Genomic DNA, 10,050 nt, shown 5'->3' with positions numbered 1-10,050 from the left:
TATTATGCAATTATTGTTATTGGTATTGTAATTATTGAGTTATGCGACTAACCTTGAGAATTTGAGCAAGTATGTTTCAGCTATGACTTGACAAAGCATTGATATCTCAAATTCCATGGTTGTACCATGGCAATTAAGGAAGAATTGACGGAAAAGTCCATGTTCATATCATGACATTTAAGGAGGAATTAACGATTAAGGATACCATGTAAGACCATGTCAAGACATGGCATTGGTAAGGCAAGGATCCTGTGTAAGACCATGTCAAGACATGGCATCGGCATTGATTAAGGACTCCATGTAAGACCACATCAAGATGTGGCATTGGCACTAAGACAAGGATACCATGTAAGACCATGTTTGGAACATGGTATTTGGTAAGATAAGGATATCATGTAAGACCTTGCCAAGGCATGGCATTGATAAGTTCTATAAGGCAAGGAAATCATGTAAGACCATGTCAATACATGGCATTGATGAGTTACTATAAGGCAAAGGTCCCATGTAAGACCATGCCAAGGTATGGCATTGGTGAGTTCATAAGGCAAGGATACCACGTAAGACCATGTCAAGACATGGCAATGGTAAGTTCAAAAAGGAAAAGGTTCCCGAGTAATCCAAAGAGTAAGTTAAAAGAAATGACAAGGTGAGAACATGAAGAAAGAGTACAGGTATGCATTTAAGGCTTATTTAATATTGAGATTGTAAGTAATTGAGATTATCAAGTATTAAGTAAGTGATGAGTTTTCAATTATGCTTGTGACACTTTATGACATGATTGGCAATATGCCTATATTATGAAAGAGTACTCATGTGTTAAGTGAGATGTTGCAGGTATGTAAGCAAGCTATTAAGTAAAGTGTCTTTTGTATTCTGAGCCTTGGTAAGGTTACCGATGAGTAAGATGGGAAAGTAAGAACTAAACATTATTTAAGCAAATTATGACAGCATAGTAGTAAGCTAAATTGATTGCTAATGCTTATTATCTTACATGTGAACTTACTAAGCTTTATAAGCTTACTTCTTTCACTTTCCCATGTTTCAGAGTACTTAAAAGCAAGCTCGGGTTGGAGGTCGTCGGAGATCACTTCACACTATCGACTATCAAGTTACCAAATGGGTATCTTCGTTTAAAAACATTCTAGTTTATGGCATGTATAGGGACTTAGCCATTTTGTGTGTATATCCTTATGATATGGCTAAAGAATAGTATGTAAATATTTGATAATGATTAGCTATTGAAATGGCTAATGAAGAACATTTTTCGGTGTTATGTTTGCCTAAATGGTAGTTAATACAAAGAAATCATGAAAAAGTGAAATTAGCATTAAAACAGTATTGAACAGCAGAACTGACGTGATCTTGAAAAATCACCAAGAACAGTAGAAATTGAATTAGGTGCTGAATGAGTTATAGAATTAAAGCTTATTGAGTCTATTTTCATATGAAAGAAACAGAGTAAGCAAAAGAAGTGTATATTAAGAGATATTTGAATTTTAATGAGACAAGATTAGAGCGATTTCTGGATCCCTTGTTCTGACTTTATAAATTCACTAAAAATTATACAAAAATAATTAGGAGTTATAGTTTATATTTCTAGATTCCTTAGTGAATCTAATTTCAAGAGAAACAAACGACATGGTTATTTGAGTTCTGTACAGGGAGAAAATTGATTTGTAGTGAGGAGAGGTCAGAGTAGTCAAACAGTGCAACAGGGGAAACTTTAACTAATAAACTGTACTAATTAGCTAGACCAAAAATTCTGGAAAAAAAAAGTAATAAGAAGATATATGAGTCTAGTTTCAGGGAAAATTCACGAATTTAAATTTTGAGTTTTGTGACTCGAGTTATGATTTATTTAGTGACTATGACGCAGGTGGACAGTTTTATAAGGAATAATGAAATAAATTGTTTTGATTTGTGTAAGTATTCGGAAAATTTTTAATATTCCCAGTTTGGTCCCGAACCGTTTCAATTGCATGTTTTAGGGTCTCGAGGGCCCTTTTTAGGGACATATTGAATGAATGTAAATAAATTAATTTTAAAAATAAATTTTATGCCCTAAATTAGTAAGTTAAGTCAGGTAACGCCTTGTGCTCGACTCCGATGACGGTCTCGAGTAAGGGGTGTTACAATTTTACAAAAGCAGAGCAAATATTGGAAAGGCACTTTAACCAAACCACAAATTAATTTCTTCAGCTAGCAAATTTGGGTTATGATATCGCTAGGTACTATATTATTAATAATTTGGCTATGCACACAATCTTATTTTTGCAACCATTTAATCTTTAAAACTTTGAATATGATCTTGATTTGGAAAGCTAAAAATAAGTGAAAAAGAGAAATAAAAAGAGTACTCTACCGTACCTTATATTAAGAAATAGAAATATTTGTTATACTATGAAAGGTGGCCGGAAGGAAGTGTTAGAGAGATCCGGAACCATTGGAAGGCTCTTATTTTATTTCTCCTCAGCTTCGCCACTTTACATCTCCTCTCACCGTTGTTAGAGGTATCCTCCTCTTAACCAAATTTAGCTTATTCGAAAGAGAAAAAAAAAGAAGAACAATCTACGAAACATAAAGAAAAGGAAAGGGAAAGAAAGAAAGAAAAAAAACACCAAGGGAAACCTAAAAAGTTTCTCCGTTTTTAGGAGATTGTTGTCATTGATGTTTGTTGTTTCCTTTTCCTCCTGCTTGGGTTTATGCATGAAAGGAATTGAACCCCACATTCCCACTCTGCCTTTTCGTTGGGTTTTTCTGGCATTGGAACATGCATCATTTTGTTGCAAGAAGTTTCCTGTTTTTTCTTGGTACCCTTGTTTCTTTTGTCCATTCCAAGACAGATTCCCCAGATGGTATGTATATAATATGCCCTATTAAACTTTAATCTTTAAGAAACTTTCTTTTGCTGCAATTCTTGATATGCATGTTATTTAAGAATTCAATCCATGTTTGTTGCTCCCTTTTTTACTCTTATTTAGAGTCTAGAGAATTCAACAAACATATTATATTTGGCAACAGTCATTTGCCTATGTTATGGGGATATTAGATGCTAATGTAAATGCTAATTATACATGTATGTAAATTCTTGAAATTCGAAATAGATCCCTTTGCTTCGTGAGAAAAAAATAAAAATAAAAGGCAAATACACTAATTTCTTCTTATATTATCATATGTTTGATCATTGTTTACATTATCTAGCACCGTGACACAAGCATTATCCTTTTTGGCTTAAGAACTCGGATGTCTAGTGCACTAACATAAACATAATTCCTTCTGCATGGCAATTTTGACGCTCGGTAATTGTATTCTTATAGTTTCTGCCCTTAATGTGATGTTTAAAAGTCTAAATAGTCCAGCCCAATTGAGTGGTTGGAAGGATAGTGGTGGTGATCCATGTGGTGATGGCTGGAAAGGGATCAAATGTTCAGGCTCATCTGTAACTGAAATGTAGGTTATTCCCATACTTCTGTTACTCTTCCCTATCTGTCCGGGGAACCAGTCTTGCATTTTCTATATTCAACAGGACATAATTGGATTAAAATCTTGCAGAAATTTAAGCGACCAAAAACTCAGTGGACAATTGGGGTACCAGTTATCGAGCTTGTCTTCAGTAAAGATCTTGTGAGAACTTGCCTCCAGAAATAAGCAATCTTTAATGTTATATTTTCTTTCTTTAAAAGAAATTACCTATTGGAAAACATAATATGAAGGCTATGCATTTTTTGGTCCTGATACAGTGATTTGAGCAAAAACAATCTCAATGGTGATATTCCATATCAACTACCTCCCAATGCTCAACGCATGTAAGTCAGCTGATCTAAGTTAATCAGCATGAAAGCTTTATTTTTTTTTTCTTCTTTTCTTTGCAAGTCATATTCGGAATATAACTAATGGAGTTCCCCAGTCTGATCTTAATTTTGTGGCCATTGGTTTTCCTGTTTTAAAGTCATGTTGCTTGCAGCTTTTAAAAATGGTGTAAATTATTATTTAGTTTTATTTCTTAAACTTGATTAGTTAAAATATTCCTCTTCTTCATTGTCGGTAATATGTAAAGGTCAAGACTAACACTTTGTCTTTCTAGCTTTACTTAATCAAATGATCTAAGTAAGGTTAATTTGTTTTAAGGCAAACACCATCTGCTAGAGATATATCTTCCGAATGATGGGAAAGTTTCTTTTTGATCACTTTGATCTTCACAGCATATCCAAGTTGCATTTATTTCTTTCTCTATAGTATCTCATATATCTTATGAGCTCAATTTGCAGAGACCTTTCTGAAAACAATTTTAATGGTAACGTGCCTTACTCGATATCTCAGATGACCAACCTTGAAGACATGTAAGTGAAGTAGTTTCTTTCTATTTTCATTACAATTTCATCAGTTGTTACCATGTCTAAATATTTGGTTGGTTGCTGCAGAAATCTTAGCCACAATCAACTCAAGGGTCAGTTGAGCGATATGTTTGGCAAAGTCCAAAAACTTAAATCATTGTAAGTACAGCATAAATCTTAAAATTGTATGTGAACTTGAATACTTAAATTTAATGTCGATTTTAATATATTAACTTTGATTTTGGATAATTGTATATTTGAAACTTTGATTTTGATTTTGATTTTGATTTTGATTTTGATTTTGATTATAATTTTAATTTTAATTTTAATTTTCGCATCCATTAACATTATTACTGACAGTAAGGTGACATCATTCTAAATTTATTTATTATTATTATTATTATATAAATTTTTACAATTGAATCAAGATTGAAGTTTATGCTTACAATTCAACTAAAATCAAAGTTCCACATGTATGGTTGCCCAAAATTAAAAGTTTATGTATGAGATTGAATATTGAAACAAAATTTAACTATATTTTTGAGATTTATCCAAATTATTGGTGAAAAGTTGCAAACGTTAGTGCTTAGTTTCACTAACTTATGAACTGACTTACAGTGATGTATCCAACAATCAACTGTCTGACAAGCTTCCAAATTCATTTGCAAATCTTACAAATTTAAACACTTTGTAAGTGGCAAAATTTTCTCATTCCGTATTTTATTTTTTCTCTTTACTCTTCCAAGTGCTTTACTTTTGACTCTGTTTTCACTTATACAGGCATCTACAGAACAACCAATTCACTGGATCAATAAATGTCCTTACTGACCTTCCCCTCAATGATCTGTACGTGATTAGCGGATAAAACTTGTTGAAAATGATAGTCTTCTGTTCTTTTTTTTTTTTCCTTTTTCTTCCGACATTAATGCTGATGAAAAATTAGGGAGACCTTACACCTCTCTGTCACTTTCGTTTCTTGCAGGAATGTTGAGAATAACGAATTTACTGCATGGATTCCTAATGAGTTGAAGGGGATTGACAATCTAAAGTGGGTATCGTACAATATTTCACTCTTATAATTCTTTTAGTTCCCTGAAAGTTGTTTCCTGACTTGTAATCATCACTTTGGAAGAACCGGAGGAAATTCTTGGTCAACTGGGCCAGCTCCTCCTCCACCCCCTGGTGTACAACACCGTCGCCGTCCCGCTACAGAAGAGAAGAAAAGTGAAGGTCCAAAGAAATCTCTTCAGAATGGATTAATTATAGCTTTTTCCTGTTTAGGTGGACTTGCTCTTCTCCTTCTCCTTCTCCTTATGTTTGCATTTACAAGGAGAAGAAGGTCACCTCCCCCATCCTCGCTTTTCCTCGATGATGATAAGATGAGTGGGCGTAAAGGTTTTACTCCCCTTCATTCACAAGAGTTAGGCGCTGAATCATATGTTGGCATTTTGAAAGAACCCAAAGGTATACATTTGTTTGTGGTTTCTGCATGTAGCAATCACATGTAGAGTTGCCTCCCTAACTGTTTGAATTGTGCTCATTTAGCATAAGCATGAAAGTATCCATGTTTCAAGTGCAGTATATGCTTCTTTCCCTAAATGCATGGTGCCAATCAAAATATACTTTTATGTGAATATATACATTTATACATATACACATATTTTTGGGATTTGCAAAAAAGGCTGGACAAACTTTTCAAGCAGATATTTGTTACTCTCACTCTTAAGAGTTTTGCAGAGAATAGGGGCATGTTTTATATATATCTTGATCGGTAACTTCCTATTTTTTTTTGCCTTTTGGGCATCTTCTGATTGCTTGCTAACTAACTAATAATTGTTTTCCATTGATCAATTTAACTGATTAGTCATCTGTTACAGATTTTAAGTCAATGGATCCAGGTAATGGAGATATTAAGTCTTTGCTAAAATCTCCATCAATGGGCCTTAGACGTTCGGTTTCAGGTCGTGTGTCCTTCAGTGAAAATGAGTTTGCAAACCGTCTGAAAGGAAGAAGAAGCACTTCTGTTCAAGCTATACCTTATTCTTTGGCAGATTTGCAGAAAAGTACTGATAATTTTGCACCAGGTCGACTTCTGGGTGAGGGCACCATTGGTCGCGTTTATAGGGCAAAATATCCAGATGGAAAGGTTAGCATTTTTTTTTTCTGTTCTCCCCTTCTCTTCATTTCTTTTTAAATATATGTCTAAGATGCCATCTCATTTGCTCCTGTATGTATATATCTTGGTCTCAGGTTTTAGCAGTGAAAAAGATAGATTCCTCACATTTTCAAGGCCAGAAGCCTGAGGAATTCTCAAAACTTGTTACAAACATCTCTAAGCTTCACCATCCTAACATTGCTGAACTTGTTGGCTATTGTTCAGAACAAGGGCATAACATGCTAATACATGACTATTTCAGGAATGGCTCACTTCATGAGTTCCTACATTTATCAGATGACTTCAGCAAACCCCTAACTTGGAATACCAGAGTTAGAATAGCTTTAGGTGTAGCCAGGGCTATTGAGTAAGTCACCATACATTCTTTTTTGTTTTCAATAATTCAGCATCTTCTTCTGTTCCCTCTTTTTCAGTATTGGTTAGATCAAACAACAATAGCATCACTCCGAGATTTTAAAATCTACAATGTTTACAAAATTTAGCACATAGTGTTGGTGTGTACTTCAACTAGCAGTTTCAGACTTTAACTCAAATACTTAATCCATATATGCTACGCTCACCACTTTTGAGTTTAAATTGGATCATGAGTTTGCTCAGATAACACCATTTTCTTAACTCATCATGATATTGCATTGTCTTGCCAAAACCTTTCACCTCCTACTGAGTGATGATACAGTATCTTAGAAATGTTGCTGTTCTTTTGCTTAAAAATTTAACCATGTGGTGGAAATTGCTTTGTTCAGGTATCTCCATGACGTTTGTTCTCCATCTATGGTTCATAAGAACATCAAGTCATCCAATATTTTGCTTGATCTTGAACTCAATCCTCATCTATCTGACTACGGCATGGCAAGCTTTCATCTGGTTAGCATATCTTGAAATCTAATAGATTCCTTTTTTATTTGGTTAGAGAATAAATATGTCCTTCACTCAAAATTTTGACAGAGTTGCGCGAATTTCTGATCAATTCAAATATACCCTGAAAACCGGTTTAACTTTTCTAAGTAAGTTTAAAAGTGTTTTGTTAGTCCTGCATGCAAATCTATTATGAAGGTATTGTTAATAAAAGAAGCTTATCATCTCTTATATAAGGAATGTATGGAAGCCATTCTGCATTAGTATTTCAACCGTGAAGATTACCTTAGAAAAATAAAGTTGCATCCTCTTGCCTTCATATTTTCTATGCAAGAAGTGTAAAGTTTTTCGAAACAATTCATTTCAGCGTACAAGCCAGAACCTCGGGATGGGATACAATGCTCCAGAATGTGCACAACCATCAGCATATACACTAAAGAGTGATGTTTACAGTTTCGGGGTGGTAATGTTAGAACTATTGACTGGTCGGATGCCTTTGGATGAGTAAGCCTAAATCACTCAGTCCTCCTATCATTTAGCCAAATGAATTATAGTGTCTTGAGTTAATAGTTGAATTGCTGCTTCTTTATATCAGTCAAAGACCAAGATCAGAACAGTGCTTAGTGAAATGGGCCAGACCTCAGCTTCATGACAATGATGCACTGGCAGGAATGGTTGATCCTGCCTTGAGGGGCCTCTATCCTCCCAAATCACTCCCTCCATTTGCTGATATTGTTGCCCTCTGTATACAGGTGAGCAACAACATTTCAATCATCAAAATATCTCTAATATATTCGGACTGGGGCATCTGATATGGGTAAATGTTTAGCATGGTATGCTTCATTTTATTCCGTGGCACAATATCAAAGTGCCATGTTATCATATATAGTCCAAAATAGCAAAAAATTGCAAGTTTCATAAATAATGTGGACCAAAAAAAAGTCTAGGGATTAAGTTGAGAAAAAATGTCAAGATTAGGGACAAAAAATGCTGCTTTGTCCTTTCAATTTATCATCTTCCTAAACAAGTTCTAACAATCTTTTGTTTTTTTTCCTTCCTGCTTTCTTTGTTCAGTTGGATCCTAATCTTAGATCTTCAGTAGCTGAGGTGGTACAGGCATTGGTACGATTAGTTCAACAATCAACCATAAACATGAGAGAAGATCTTTCAGCTTCTTGCCGGACAAACGACTCTGAATATTAATATGTTTGACTCTTGCCATTATTATTTTTTATTATTCTTTTTGTTTTTGGTTCCATAGATTATTGTCATTCTACTGTATAAATTTCTAGCACATTTAAGTTGAGAAGAGCCTTTTTTTTTTTTTAATTTAAATGTTTCCATGATGTACCTGCTTGTAAAATAACATAGAATCTTTAGGATCTCTATTTTCTTTGATAATAATTTCTTCCATTATCAGAGATAAAGTTTTTGGAAATAAATTAGGGTTGAATATTTTGAAAGTTGAATGGATTTGAATTTTAAAATAGTGTAAATTTTCTAATAAAATTCTTAATATGAATCTAATCATTTCTCTAAATTATTAAGTAAAGCTAGAAAAAGGATTAAAAAAGAGAAAATAGAAATGAAATATGTCAATACATATTATTATTTAATATTTTCTCCGAGTTAGTTGTTACATTATCTAGGGTTTGTTTTTTTTTTAAACAAATATCAATTGATGCCATTTAAACTTCGAGAAGAAATTAGTTAAGGGTGAGTATTCGATCAAGTTGAGTCAAATCGAATAAAAAAAATTTCGAATTAGTCGAGTTGACGAATCCTATTTTTGCAATTAAGCTCGATTTAAATTTTTTTCGTATCGAGTTAAAATTTCAAGTCAAGTTGAGTCGAATTAACGAATCTTATTATTTATACTCATTGTTTCATTTACATGGATTGATTATTTTACTAGTAGACAAAATACAAGCTTTTATATTAATTTTGAATAAAGGAAAACAAGTAAAGTGGGGCAATTCGAGAAGGAAAGTAAGACTAATGGGTAAACATTTATCAAAATAATCTAGTTTTGCAGCTAGATATTTTTGACTTTTAACATTAGAAAAGGTAAACATTTATCAACATAATGCAGTTTTGTCTTTTCTTATTTGGATTTTCGGATAACTCAAATTAGGGGTGAGCGTTCGATCAAATCGAGTGAAACCGTTCGAGTTAAATTAGAAAAATTAATAATGTTAAATTAAAATCTTGTACAATATAACTATTTCTATGTTAAAATACATAAATTTGAAACAATATATATTTGAAAACTTTTTTAAAGCAAAAATAAAAAATAAAAAAATTCTAGTATAATAAACTTGAATCATTAATCACTTATTTATATTCCATAATTATTATTTTATTAATTTTTTGATATATATTTTAGATTTTTTTAAATTTATACTTTTTTTAAAAATAAAAATTTTAAAATTTTTATAAATATTGTGAATTTTAAAAATTATTTTCAAAATTTGAAATTTACTTTTATTTTTTTGTAATTTTTGTTAAGAGATCAATTTGCTTATTCTCAAAATTGAGGGGCCAAAACGATATTTTTACTAATCTGTTATTCAAATTATTTAAGTTATTTGAATTGTAAAAACTCAACTCAACTCAACTTGAAATCCAAAATTTCTTATTCGAGTTGACTTGAATAATTCGAATAACTCGAATAACTTGATTCAA

At 32.7% G+C, this 10,050-nt stretch overlaps 1 protein-coding gene across 2 annotated transcripts; it reads left to right on the top strand.

Annotated features, from left to right (window-relative positions):
• The first annotated feature begins 2,375 nt into the window (after positions 1-2,375).
• On the top strand, positions 2,376-8,820 carry LOC107963193 (protein STRUBBELIG-RECEPTOR FAMILY 5). 2 transcript variants are annotated; one of them, XM_041115628.1, is made up of 16 exons: positions 2,376-2,510; positions 3,318-3,450; positions 3,553-3,624; positions 3,741-3,806; positions 4,269-4,340; positions 4,422-4,493; positions 4,953-5,024; positions 5,115-5,180; positions 5,317-5,382; positions 5,467-5,798; positions 6,212-6,480; positions 6,585-6,856; positions 7,254-7,374; positions 7,733-7,869; positions 7,961-8,117; positions 8,440-8,820. In XM_041115628.1, the coding sequence occupies exons 2-16, from the start codon at positions 3,335-3,337 to the stop codon at positions 8,566-8,568; spliced, it is 2,019 nt and encodes a 672-aa protein (XP_040971562.1). In that variant the 5' UTR covers positions 2,376-2,510; positions 3,318-3,334; the 3' UTR covers positions 8,569-8,820. The 2 variants fall into 2 exon arrangements, with proteins under 2 accessions (XP_040971562.1, XP_016755254.1); XM_016899765.2 differs by having other exon boundaries at positions 2,421-2,855.
• The last annotated feature ends 1,230 nt before the right edge of the window (positions 8,821-10,050 follow it).

Source organism: Gossypium hirsutum, chromosome A06 (genome assembly GCF_007990345.1).
Source record: "Gossypium hirsutum isolate 1008001.06 chromosome A06, Gossypium_hirsutum_v2.1, whole genome shotgun sequence".
NCBI lineage: Eukaryota > Viridiplantae > Streptophyta > Magnoliopsida > Malvales > Malvaceae > Gossypium > Gossypium hirsutum.
Note: the sequence above shows the minus strand (reverse complement) of the source record. Positions and strands in the feature narration are given on the sequence as shown.

Excerpts from the sequence above, each read along its gene's own strand:
- LOC107963193 (XM_016899765.2), top strand. The coding sequence starts at position 2,771 with ATGCATCATTTTGTTGCAAGAAGTTTCCTGTTTTTTCTTGGTACCCTT. Across the intron at positions 5,025-5,114 it reads CTTACAAATTTAAACACTTT|GCATCTACAGAACAACCAAT; the intron begins GTAAGTGGCAAA and ends TCACTTATACAG. Across the intron at positions 6,481-6,584 it reads CAAAATATCCAGATGGAAAG|GTTTTAGCAGTGAAAAAGAT; the intron begins GTTAGCATTTTT and ends TCTTGGTCTCAG.